Source organism: Aquarana catesbeiana, linkage group LG04, assembly GCF_042186555.1.
Source record: "Aquarana catesbeiana isolate 2022-GZ linkage group LG04, ASM4218655v1, whole genome shotgun sequence".
NCBI classification, from domain to species: domain Eukaryota; kingdom Metazoa; phylum Chordata; class Amphibia; order Anura; family Ranidae; genus Aquarana; species Aquarana catesbeiana.
The window spans coordinates 525,004,720-525,018,900 of record NC_133327.1 but is presented as its reverse complement, the minus strand read 5'-3'; the positions used below and the strand labels follow the sequence as shown (position 1 = coordinate 525,018,900).

The window sequence follows — 14,181 nt, the reverse complement described above, 5'->3', positions numbered from 1 at the left end:
TGAGGTGGTTAAATTGAAATATGTTTAATAAGCATCTTGGATGTCTCCTTGTTTATAAGAGGCCATAACGGACCTTGCAGGTTTTATTCAAAACCTTGGAATGAGAAGATACTGGTTTAGGGATTTTAATTCCAGGATTTGAAATCCGGGAGGGGACGAATACCTCCCATTGAGTCTTGGCACTGTGAGCAGATCTAAAACAGAGTCCTTTGACCCTGTCCCCCATAGCAAATAGAAGGACTACTACCTGGAACAAGAGATTGTTCAGAGAGGTCTGCAGATCTCACTGCCCTTGAGAAGATTTTGGATGTTTGAGAGAAGAAACCATGAGGGGGTAAAGTTTAACTCCATTTTGTGTGACTTTAAAACCACTGAATAACACTCGCAGTTCTGAGACCCAGGGAAAAAGCAAACATACGTATCCTACTCTTAGGCGTTTTAGGGGTGATTTAGGATTTATGTTCCAAGATTTGTGTTGAAAAAGGATGGAGTTTAGGCTTTGAAGATAAAGCCTGAGGGGAATGATGGGGCACTTTTTTTTCCTTTTCGTCCCACAAGACCATCAATGAATTTTCAAGTGCCTCACCAAACCTACTTGTTCCTTCAAATGGCATGTGTGTGTGCGACATTTGCAAGCAGCTTTGAGAGGTTTGCAAGCTTTCGACAGCAAATGTTTACCTGAACTTTTGCTTTTTTTTTTCCCCTTGCACCTGATTTCTGACATCTGTGAGCATTCCCCTATCGGGGTACTCATGGAAAAGGGTGGTAGGGAAAACCCAGGTGTAGACTGCTCTTGTGGCAAGAGTGCCCCAGTACCTTATAACAGGGTTCTAGGAAATGGTGGTAAACATGCAACCTCTGGTATGATGCAATACCTAGTCATCCAACCAGAGACTATGCTCCAAATGTTGGATTTTTAGGCTGCATTCTATACCAGAGTGTCGCAAAGTCATGCATATTTCCCTCGATTTTGTACAGGTCACCAATGTAAAAAGCAGAAAAACACCTGTAATCTGCCTCAAAGAAGCTCATGTTCTTTGAGCTTAAAGCATTTTTCAGGCATTTTCCTTCAGGTGATAAAACACTCAGATGTAAACAGGTGCCATTGAAATGAATGGAATTTCGCTTGTTGGGTGTTTTATGAGCTGAAAACGCTCAGGTGTGAATGCAGCCTGACAATTTTGAAAATTTTAAACACTACATAAGTAAATATATTTTTTTTAAACAATTTAGTTTCCTTTAACTGTAGAAAAAAATGCCGTTCAGAAAAACAGCGAGGCTAGAATATTGATCCAGTACAGGGTATGGTCTTACCAGTCTGTCACTGGTCCATAATCAGGGTTTAAGCTTCGTCCATCATGGTGGGCATACATCGTTAGGGGTTCCCCAGGATTTGGGCTCTATAGGGATGGACCACAGCCCTAGTCCTGTATAGCATTCTGTGGTTAACAACACGCGTTACACAAAGTGCCAATTTAACCCAGTGACTGGGTACAGATCCCAAGTTTCTACCAAGGTTGCACTATTTCAGATGCACTGCATCCGTTGTTGAATCAGAAGATAGTGAGTGGATTAAAACGGATTGAAGAATCTGAAGTAAAATAAATTAGTGAAGCAATTTATAAAAGGTAAAGCGGTCCATCACCTTAGAACACTAAGATCCCATGGAGTGGGACATTGTTAGAGGCGAGCTGCTGAGGGCCTGAGACGGCCGCTCCCCGCCCCTCCACGGCTCAGCACTCCAGTGAGCATGGGGGGCAGAGCAGAGAGCTGCTGATTGACAGTTAGCAGCTCTCTGCTTGGGGAGCTGAGAGAACCAAGCCCTCAGCGGTGTTCGATCGCTCAGTTCTCAGTGCAGAGGCACCAGTCCGATGCTGCATCCACCTAGGTAAGTGATATTGGAAAAGTAAAAATCATCTTGCTTGTGGGCATACAAAGCCCACAAGCATAAACTTCCGGGTTTTGGTGCTGCTGAATAACCAGCATGCTCCGCCCGTTCTCGCGCATTAAGCTCATTTAGCAGCGCAGGAAGCTTCTCAGGTTTGTCATTACAACGGGTGGCGGAAGTGCCCTCCTCATTGTGATGGCAACCATAAGCCAATTAAATATTGGGATTCTAGCCCTCAGCGCTGGCCAGTGACTCCTGGGAAATGATGACACACATCTCCCTTGAGCACAAGCGAACACAGGCGCCAAGGAAAGGGACATCATGCGCCGTGGAGAGGAAGGGAGCAGATTACAAGAGACCCCATTAGCAACAGCCCTGAACATGTAAAAAAAAAAAATTTCCAAAATGTTTTTTTCCAGTTAATGTAAAGTTTTGTGGGTGGAACTCCGCTTTAAAGGTACCAGCCTATAACCCAGGGTCTATGAATTTCAAGCCTTTGTTCTTTAGTGTAGGATTAGGATACTAGTTTATCAATTATAAACAAAACACACATATAAAGGAGTAAAGAGACAATGCACATCAGTGTAAAATGTACCATCAAGGCCCTTCAAATGAAACAGAAAAGGCAGGGAGAGGACAAGAGGTGATGTGTAAATCAGTGATGTCAGAGGAAAGATTAAAGTGATTGCACTAACCTCATTAATCAGAAACTGAAGCTGGATTACTGTACAACCACTGTCATGCTGGCAATAACACTCAACTCCTGGCCGCCCAAACCTGACATTATTATGTTAAGGAAATACGGTTTTATTTAAAATAAAATAATTGCAATGCATATATGACAACTGCAAGAACATAAGGGATGGAAATCTGGAAAGTTGAGAGTTAGAAACGTATTCATGGTTATGCTTCGCTAAAAGACAGACACAATTTGTTCATTCATATAAAGCATTCATAAGGAAAAAAAAAAAATCTTCACACTGCGACAAAATAACTTAATCTACAAGAAATTCAGTTTGTTTGAATTGACAAATGCTGTTTCTGCACAATAATCTCATGCAGCATTTTCAGTCCTGCCTGCTGGACTATAAAATTCCACTTATACCCCATACCAAGCTATACTACGCATGTATACATTGATTTCTTTCTCAGTAAAACAATGCTGTTACCTTAGTTCCCAAGGGTCTTGGGAGTCCAGGTGGATATCAGTTATTTTGTCAATGTTTTAATACAGATAAACCGTTTGAATCACAAACCAAATGGGACTAAATTAACAATTAAAATGGTGTAAATTGTACTTATGTGCTGTACCATCTACTTCATCTTAACTTAAAAAGCTAGGGAGTTGAAGCAGCTTAGGAAAAAGTTACGCTTTACTAAAATCAATAGTTTGGAGTACAGTACAGGCAAAGTATTAATACACCTTGGGTTATAGGTTTGTACCTTCAGGTGACTGGACACTGGCAACACTGGCACCCCCTGGGTGCCCTACCCTATAACCCTACCCAACTCCATGAGTTCTCATTTTTGTAGCAGGCAATGCAGAGTAACCAGGAACGGAAGGGAGGGTTGGCCTGTGTGCTGTACTCCTAGGTATGGAATTCACAGGCCACAAGTCAAAATTCCCTTCATCTTAATCATACAGTACAGGATACTTGCAAGTATTTATAGAACCGGGGACATCCCCAAGCAATGAATGAGAAGGGTGGGCAACTACTAGGTAACAGAACTGCCACCAGGCCCAACTTCTTAAGCCTTGAAGTTGAAAGCAGCATCTGCAGAAGCTTGGATATCAATCTGGTAGAACTATCAAAGTATGAACAGAGGACCTTGAGACAGTAAGCTCAATTAGATTTATCCAATTCATAATATTGGACTTGGAAGCAGGGTGTCCCTTACTAGGTACAGAGGACTGGACAACAGGGAATGCACCTGTCTGATCAAAGCTCCAGCTGAGGTAGACACTAATGGCATTCCTTTAGATGGAGAGGATGGGACTATCCCCGATGAGGTGGAAGACATTGCACCTTGGGAAGAAGGAATGGTCTAGTGCATATGACAACCTTGTCTTCGTGAAGTATGAGGAACAGCGCAATAGATAGGGCCACCAACTCAGGATATGTCTGACAGACAGGATAGAAGCCAAAAAGTTCACTTGGCAGGAGAGGTCATCTAAACAGAATATCCCTGATGGGCTCAAAGGGTGGTTTCTGCAAGGCAGAGAACCAAAAGGAAGTAACTTGAAGGAAGTGCAGAGCCAGGAGGTCTTAAAAAAAAAAAAAAAAAACACACACACGATAGGTCTTGACCTTGTCCATTCTATTTTAAAGTGCTTAGGGCCATGTTCTGTTCAAGACATGATTGTAGGAAGTCCAGAATGGGAAGCAGAGTAATCTTTTAGAGTGACGTGCCTGTATCCACACCAGGCAAAGGAAGCTTTCCAGGTAGGATAGTAGAATTTATGGAAGTGGCGCTTTTAGCAATGTAGGATAAAAAGTCTTTCAGGATCTGGAGCAGGGACTGAAGCAGGATGAAAAAAAATAGGGTCTTGAGATAGATCTTGCCTGTTGAAAAAAGGCAAGGAATTGTCAGCTAGAAGTATGTATGGGTTTCCTCACAGAATTGGGGGGGGGGGGGGGGGGGCAGTCCAATGTTGCAGAGCTAAACTGTTGTGCTCCAGGATGTTGGAGGAGCTCTGCTTTGACAGGTGACCATGCTTCCTGGACCATCAGGCCTGGACTGTTTCAGTCTTTTACAGTAATGTTAGAAGCATACAGGCAGACTCATCTTACCAGTACCCAATGCTGGATTGTATACAACATCCAGGCTTTGCTTACCAGAGGGAATACCCCTAAAGGGGTCTTCATGGGCTGGGTTCCACAGGGATGGACCATTGCCCTGGACCTGTATAGCACCCTGTGGCTGGCTAACATTGCACTAAGTGCCAAAGTGAGCGCTTATGCCAGATCCACTGCCTGAAGCAACATGACAGGCTGTCCCCACTGAGTAGTGTCTAGGTATGGCCCCAAGGTTTATGGCGTTTGCAATGATATAGATGCACTGCTTCAACTTGCAGCACTTGTAGGCAGTGAGGTAGAAGAAATTGAAGAAAGTGTTTTAGCTAAGGAGGGATTTCTCAGTGAAAGAGAAAAGGTCCATCACCTTAAGACACTAGCAAAAGAGAACTTGCAGAGCATATGCGACAGCTTTGCCAGTGTCCAATCACCCAAAAGGTATGAGTATATAATCCAGGTATTTGAATACTTTGCTTGTACGATTAAAATATAACATTATCTTGAAAAGTGCTGGGTTATCATTTTTATGAGCAGACCAGAACTTTTACCATGTTTCCAGACAAACATTTATCCAAAGGACACTGCAATGATTGTGTATAATATCATCATGCAAAAACAATTTGCAGGGTAAGTTCCTTTAAACTTAAAAGGTTTATGTCAAAATAAAATACCCTCTAAACTAAGCAATAAGACATATTTTTAGTTCCTAAGAATTCTTTGGATTATTCGTTGGGTGCATTATTTTAATGCAATACTTAAAAAATGTTGTACTGTAAAATATGCAAAACATTACAGGTATCCAATGTGACTTGTGTTTTAAAAGGAAGGACATAAAAAAACATTTAAAACCAATTGTTTTCTTCAAGTAGTACTAAAAAAAAAAAAAAAAAAAGTGTGTGATCCAATACTTAGGCTGTGTCTGATGACAAGTCTTATTCTCATCTTTTCCAGGGTATGCTCCACTGCCTAAAGGACTACTTCAAGGTCAAGATACTGCAGCCAGCACACACTACTTGAGTTTAGAGGAAAAACAGCTCCAAAACAGGCATCCCCAACATTTAACCCTTCCAGTTACCATCCATCTTCTTTCTGGTAAATCTGCCATTTGGAAATGTAATTATGCATTCCAAAGCTACCTTCTATAGTTCTAAATTAATTAATTATGTAATGAGCATTTCTTCTAATAGCCGGCTTAGCAGCTCATCCCTTAAACGTGTGTGTAATATATATATATATATATATATATATATATATATATATATATATATATATATATATATATATATATATATATATATATATAATAATCTAATAATATGCATGCAATTTTTAAATCTATAGTTGTGGATCTCCATAATTGCAATGGAATGTATTTGCCAGACCATCATAGTGAATTTACAGAGTTACAATTCACAAGAGACAGCCAAACACAAATAAGGAGCTACAAAAAATAAAATTTTAATATAGAAGACTTTCAAGTTGTGAAGGGTTAATTCCAGTCTCAGCTTTTGACATCTGTGCCGTGTTAGATTTTCCTTTACTTTGTCTCAAAAACATAAAAAAACTCTTAGGACAACTGACACTAACCAATGTCCCTGCTGGAAGATTGACCCAGTCACACCTAATGCAGTGGGATGCATTTTGGACTGCAGTCCAACTATATAAACAATATAAACAATCCAAATTCAAGGTAATCCTATGGGCATAGTTCACATTATTGAAGTGCAGTTAAAAAAAGAAAAAAAAAAAAAAAAACACAGCAAGAAGAAACATGATGTATTTTTCCGCATCGCCAAAATACACGCAGACACAGTGCACACATAGAAGCCAAAGAAAGGACGGACATCATCTCACGACAAATGCAAATAGAAAAACACGCGCCGGCTGCATGTAAGGGCCCATTCACACCAGAAACTGCACAGAACTGTGCGTTTGACTGCATTTTCACATGAATTTGAAGTGTGTTAGAATGCGTTTTGCACTAAGTTTACAGTGCATTTTCTAGAAGTTTTATGGGCTTGGTTTAAAGCCTATTTCCTGTATTTGCGGTGCGGAAAAATGCAGCATGCGCCATTTTATTTTTACTGGACTGCAATGATATGAACTATGCCCATAATACTTTGATTTTGGGCTGTCTATGCAGTTGGAGCGCAGTTCAAAATGCATTCAACTGCGTTCAGTGTGAAGGGGCCCTTAATGCGCATCAACTGCATGTAAAATGCACATCAAATGCATGCAAGGAAAAAACATGCAGTAGATAAATGGGCCCCAAGGGACAACTAGACTATAGCAAGTGGCAATTTCTCCAGCAGGGGACATGGGGAAGAAAGAAAGAAAAAGACAGAAAGACAGAAGAAAGAAGAAGAAAGAAGGAAGCAAAGAAGATGGAAGAAGGAAAGAAGATGAATACCTGAAATGTACTGAAACAAGAAAAAAAAAAAAAAAAAACTGTTCCGTGTGGAAATTATATATACAGCAGCACTCAAACACCAGTTACAAATATGCAATAAAATCAAATAACTGTTGCGCTGTGCCTTTCAAAACAAAAAATAAATAAATAAAAGATACAAAAAAACTTTTGCGCTGTACCTTTGCATCAGTAAATCAACGTGAAAAAAAAATCATATCACCCAATACATAAAAATCCACCACACATGTATGATCCCACTACCCTTAACACCTTTTGTGAATTCCCTCGCGAGATCCAACACAAGTGCTATACTCAGCCTCTTACCAAAAAGGAAGACCCCAAAATCATAGGAGATCATAAAGTGCTCTTGAATGCCTGCACATGCACCTCCATTCAGTATACACTATATTGTCAAAAGTACTGGAACGCCTGCCTAAGTCTGCATGGTTCAATATTAAGTTGGCCCATACCTTGCAGCGATAAACAGCTTAACCTCTTCTGGGAAGGCTGTACGCAAGGCTTAGGAGTGTGTCTGTGGGAATGTTTGACCTCTCTTCCAGAAGCGCATTTGTAAAGGTCAGGCACTGATGTTGGATGAGAAGGCTTGGCTCGCAGTCTCCACTCAAATTCATCCCAAAGGTGTTCTATCGGGTTGATGTCAGGACTCTGTGCAGGCCAGTCAAGTTCCTCCACCCCAAACTCACTCAATTATGTCTTTATGGACCTTGCTTTGTGCACAGTCATGTTAGAACAGGAAGGGCCATCCCCCAAACTGTTCCCACAAAGTTGGGAGCATTAAATTGTCCAAAATGTCTTGGTATGCTGACACCTTCAGAGTTCCCTTCACTGGAACTAGGGGGCTAACCCCTGCAAAAAAACCCACACTATAATCCTCCCTCCATAAAATGATTTGGACCAGTGCACAAAGCAAGGTCCATAAAAATATGTATGAGACAAGGATGAGCGAGTTTGGTGTGGAGGAAATTGAGTGGCCTGAACAGACATCCCAGTTACTTTTGGTAATATAATGTATGTTATTCTGGTAAAAGATAAAAAAAAATGCTTCATAGAGTTATGTCACTTAATAACTTTACTCAATTAAAAGCAAGGTACCCAGATTACTAGAACACGAAAAAGGACACAGCAAAAAAGTCTCAGCCACCGTTCTGCTGGGAGCGGGAGGACATCAGCACAGGCTCTGTCCGGATGCGTTTCAAGGGAAGATTAATTGTTTTGTACAGGCATACTTTATAACATCCAATGAGCAGCTTGCAGACTGGATGGTTTAGATCCATCTAGAGCATGAATGGTTGTTTCCAACAAAAGACTATACAAAAGGTAACAAATGCCTTCATAAACAGAAGTTTTAATAGTTTATTTATCAATTAACACAATTGAAAGTAAATTTACAGAAGAGAAACTTATATCAATATTTTTTGTGACCACCCTTTGCCTTCAAACAGCATCAATTATTCTAGGTACTTTTGCACACCAGTTTTGAAGGAACTCGGAAAGATGTCCCAAACATCTTGGAGATCTAACCACAGATCTTCTGTAACTGTAGGCTGCCTCAAATCCTGTCTCTTCAAGTGATCCCAGTCAGTCTCAATGCTGAGATCAGCGCTCTCTGGGGCCAAACCACCACTCATTCTTTAGGCTGAAGATAGTTCTTAATGACATGGCTTTATTTTTTAAGTCGTTGCCCTCCTGCAGAATACATTTGGGGCCAATCACTCACCCCCCTGATGGTAGGACACGATTATCAAGTATCTGCCTATATTTTCTGAGCACTGAAGACACCATTGTAGAAATGCAGCCCCAGACTTGCAAGGAACCTCCACCATGCTTCACGGTTACCTGCAGACACTCATTGTACTACGGCATATATTTCAGATTTTGACTCATCAGTCCAGAGCACCTGCTGCCATTTTTCTGCACCCCAGTTCTTAGGTTTTTGTGCATAGTTGAGTAGCTTAGTCTTGCCTCCACGTCAGTGGTATGGCTTTTATGGCTGCAATTCCTCCATAAAGACCACTTCTTGCTAGACTTCTGTGGACGGTAGATGGGTGAATATCTGATTGCCTCTGCAAGTTGGATCATGCTTTGCTGGGGTTTGTAGCCTTCCTCTGGATCAACTGTGGGTATAGGATTGTGTATATGGGCTTGTATGTTTTTTTTGTTTTTTTATTCCCCTTGGTTGAACTGAATGGACTCGCCTTTTTTCAACCTAAGTGTACCTGGTGGGTTGTCCTGGTTTCCACCAGTTATGTACTGATGGCACTGCTGGACATATTCCAGTGTCAAAAGTAAACACGATACGTTTTTCATCTGCTGCATTAAGTTTCCTTTGGCGATCACTGCGTCTGACTCTTAACGTTGCCTGATCAATGATGTACTTAATGCTGAGAAATGCAGGCAGATACTTATCCATCATGCCATCAGGGAGGTGTGTGTGATTGGCCCAAAATTGATTCTGTAGTAGGATGACCTTAAACATACAGCCCCTGTCAATAAGAACCATCTTCAGTGTAATGAAGAACAATGAGTTTTGGAAGTGTAGGTTTGGCCCCCCACAGAGCCCTGATTTTAACAGAGTCTGCCTGGGATAACATGAAGACAGAAGGATTTGAAGCAGCCTATATACACGGTTCTCCAAGATGTATGGAAGAACCTACCTGCCGAGTTGCTTCAAAAACTGCACGTGCACCTAGAACTAGTGACGCCGACTTGAAGCCAAAGGGTAGTTTCGCCAAATATTGATTTGATTTAGACTTCTGTTCGCTCACTATATATTACACACACACACACACACACACACACACACACACACGTTTAGGAGTATGCTTTTATTCTTTTCTTTTTGAAAAGTAGATAACAGGGCGGCACAGTGGTGTAGTGGGTAGCACTCTCGCCTAGCAGTAAGAAGGGTCACTGGTTCGAATCCCAACCACGACACTACCTGCCTGGAGTTTGCATGTTCTCCCTGTGCCTGCGTGGGTTTCCTCCGGGTACTCCGGTTTCCTCCCACACTCCAAAGACATGCTGGTAGGTTAATTGGATCCTGTCTAAATTGTCCCTAGTATGTATGAATGTGAGTTAGGGACCTTAGATTGTAAGCTCCTTGAGGGTAGGGACTGATGTGAATGTACAATGTATATGTAAAGCGCTGCGTAAATTGACGGCGCTATATAAGTACCTGAAATAAAATAAATAAATAAAATAACAGGATTTTTAAAACAGCTTACCTGTAAAATCCTTTTCTTTGAGGTACATCAGGGGACACAGAGCCATAGTAGATACTATGTGGGTTATAGGCCACCTTCAGGTGATGGACACTGGCACGCCCTAAATTAAGAAGTGCACTCCCTATATAACCCCTCCCACTACTGGGAGTATTCAGTTTTGTAGCCAAGCAATACACGTGTATACCAAAGAAGGCAGGGACCACTGTGTCCCCTGATGTACCTCAAAGAAAAGGATTTTACAGGTAAGCTGTTTTAAAAATCCGGTTTTCTTTTCATACATCAGGGGACACAGAGCCATAGTAATTACTATGTGGGATGTCACATAGCAATGGCAACTGAAGGGAGGGAGACACAACAAAAAAGGTAGGGCATTAAGAGGCTAGAGGACTTATACTGCAGCCTACAGTACACTACGCCCAAAGGCAATATCCTCATGACCTTTAACATCTATTTGATAGAATCTGGTAAATGTATGGACTGAAGACCAGGTTGCGGCCTTGCAATGCACCGCCCAAGAGGCACTAACAGTCCTGGTGAAATGCACTTTGACATGAAAAGGAGGAATTTTCTTCTTTAGACCATAAGCTTGAATAATCACTTGACGGATCCATTTGGAAATAGTAGATTTCGATGCCGCTTGTCCTCTTTTAGGACCTTCTGGCAGTACAAACAATATCTGTTTTGCAAACCTGAGCGGTCGCCTTTAAATATATTTTAACCGCTCTTACTACATCAAGGGAATGTAGTGCCTTCTCTTCCCTAGATCGAGGCTTTGGGAAGAAAGAAGGCAGAATAATATCCTGGTTCAAATGAAAACCTGTCACCACTTTCGGTAGAAATTCAGGATGAGGCCACAATACCACCTTATCCTTATGCATGACTAAATATGGCTCCTTACAAGACAGAGCCGCCAATTCCGATACTCTTCTGGCAGAAGATATGGCGACCAAAAAGACTATTTTTCTTGTCAAAAGAACTAAGGGAATTTCCCGTATAGGTTCAAAAGGCTGAGTTTGTAAGAGCTAAGACTAGATTCAAATCCCAAGGATTTAGAGGTGCCCTGACAGGGGGATTAATTCTTGTTACCCCCTGAATAAAACTACGCCCCAGAGAGTGAGAAGCAAGAGGCCGTTGAAAAAATACTGCTAAGGCCAAGACCTGGCCCTTGATAGTACTCAAAACCAGCTTCATCTCTAATCCCATTTGCAGGAATTCAAGGATCCTACCTATGACATACTTCCTGGGGTGCCACCCCCTGGATCCACACCAGAAAACATGTGCCTTCCAGACTCTATAATAAATTACTCTGGAGGCCGGCTTCCTAGCATTAACCAAATTAGTCACTACTGAAGAAGATAACCCACGATCCCTTAGAATGTGGGTTTCAATAGACAAACCGTTAAATTTAGCGTTTGTAAGGTAGGATGGAATACCGGACCTTGAGCAAGAAGGTCTGGCCACAATGGCAGGGTCCAAGGGACTCCTATCGCCATCTTTATGATCTCGGCAAACCAAGATCTTCTGGGCCACGCTGGGGCCACCAGAATCACCTCTTTCCGTTCCTGCTTGATCCTGCGGAGAAGGCGCGGAAGTAGCAGAACTGGAGGAAACGCATAGATTAGTGAAAACTGATTCCATGGGAAGACCGAGGCGTCTGTCCCGCACGCTAGCGGGTCCTTCATCCTTGACACAAAGCTGTCGACTTTGTTGTTGAATCTGGACGCAAACAGATCTATGTCCGGAACACCCCATCTCTGACATATCGACAGGAAGATGTCGGGGTGAAGAGACCATTCTCCCGGAAACAACTGCTGGCGACTCAAGTAGTCCGCCTGCCAATTTATCCCCGGAATAAAAACCGCTGACAGACAAGGGATGTTGCTTTCTGCCCAAGCTAGAACATGATTCACCTCTTTTTGGGCTGCACGACTTCTCGTGCCTGCCTGGTGATTGATGTAGGCCACCGCCGTGGCATTGTCGGATTGAATCCTGACAGGACAATTCCGTAGCCTGAACGTCCAGGATTCTAGGGCCAGACGTACTGCCCAAATCTCTAGAACGTTGATGGATAAGGTCCTCTCTGACTTGGACCATCTCCCCTGGACAGACGCTTCTTCCAGGACTGCTCCTCAACCTAGAAGGCTGGCATCCGTTGTTACCACTTTTCAGGATACTGGTAAAATAAAAAAAAAAAAGACTTCCCTTTTGGAGGTTGCTGAATATCAACCACCAATTGAGGCTGAGACGCACCTGGGGGGATATAAGCATTGGAAAGTCTAAGGCCTGAACCTTCTCGTTCCAGGCCGGCAGGATGGCGTTTTGTAGCAGTCTTGAATGAAACTGCGCATAAGGGATGGCCTCGAAGGAGGCCACCATCTTCCCTAACAATTTCATGCACATCCGAATGGCAGGATTTCTCTTTGTTCTGACAAGTTGAATTAGTTCCTTTATGGAACGGATTCTTGCCTGGGGTAGGAATACCTTCTTTTGCACTGTATCTATGATTAGCCCCAAGTACTGTAATCTCCTTGATGGTGTCAAGGAAGACTTCTCTAGGTTGAGTATCCAACCTAGGCTTTCCAGGTAGCTTACAGCTGAGATTAGATTAGAAGATTAGATTTTGGTTTAGACCAGAAACTGATTGATCTATTAAAAGCAGATTGTCTAAATAGGCTAGGACCATTATGCCCTGGGCCCTTAACCTGGCTAAGGGAGGTGCCAGGATCTTTGTGAACACCCGTGGTGCAGTGGCTAGACCAAATGGCAGAGCCACAAATTGAAAATGGAGATTTTCTACCATGAAGCGGGAAATATCGGCACGTGGAGATATGCATCCTTGTTATCGATTGATGCCAAAAACTCTCCTCCTTGTAAAATGGAAACAACCAATCGGACTGACTCCATGCGAAAGGATTGGATATTTAAGTGCCGGTTCAGATCTTTGAGATCTAAAATGGGTCTTATCTCCCAGTTTGGTTTTGGAACCGTGAAAAGGTTTGAATAAAACTCTGAACCCTGTTCCTCTAAAGGAACCTCTGATATCACTTCTTGATATAAGAGATGATCCAGAGCTAAAGGAGAGACTTCCTTTTCTCTGGATCTTTGGGAATACTTGATTTTAGATAACGAGGAGGCGGGAATTCTCGGAACTCTAGTTTGTAACCTAGAGAAACTGAAGAAGCCACCCATCTGTCTTGACATTGCTTTGCAGGCTTTCTGCCCCAAGACCTTTTTGGGCCCTGGAACTGCCCCTGAGGTCTAAATCTTGAGCTCGATGGTGGAGGCCATCGAGACTGCCTAGAGGCAGACGTTCCTGGCACTGGAGAAGCACGCTTAAAAGGAGAAATGTTTGAACTTCTTCTTTACCGGTAAGAGAACTTTTCCCATTAGAAATCCTTTAGATATATTTATCTAGATCGTCTCCAAACAACCGTTCACCATGAAAAGGGAAACTGGCTAGAAGCTTTATACATGGTGCTTCCGCTGACCAATTTTTCAGCCATAGGACTCTGCGTGTATGTACTAGTCCCAGCATAAGTCGTGAGGCTTGAATGATAGAATCTTTCAAAGCATCCACCGTAAAACATAGTGCATCTGATACGCCAGCCCATTGCTGGGCCTGCTGATCAGGAAGAACCTTAAGAATCTCCACAACCTGATCCTTTATGGACTGAGATACCCCAATTGCCGCAAGAACCGGCTGCACTACTGAACCTGCCAGAGACATGTTGTTCTTAAAAAGAAGTTCCAATTTTTTATCTGTTGGATCTTTTAACATTTGTGCATTGTCTACCGGACAAGTGAGATTTTTTATTCACCGAGGCGATTGCAGCATCAATTGCT

General features: G+C 42.3%; 1 protein-coding gene across 2 annotated transcripts in view; it reads right to left on the bottom strand.

Moving 5' to 3' along the window:
* The window catches only part of STXBP5 (syntaxin binding protein 5), a 723,304-nt gene that overhangs the window by 563,645 nt on the left and 145,478 nt on the right, over positions 1-14,181 (bottom strand). For both annotated transcript variants that reach the window (XM_073627823.1, XM_073627824.1), the window contains exon 3: positions 2,584-2,665. In XM_073627823.1, coding sequence (XP_073483924.1) covers positions 2,584-2,665 — 82 coding nt within the window. The remainder of the gene's footprint in view (positions 1-2,583; positions 2,666-14,181) is intronic.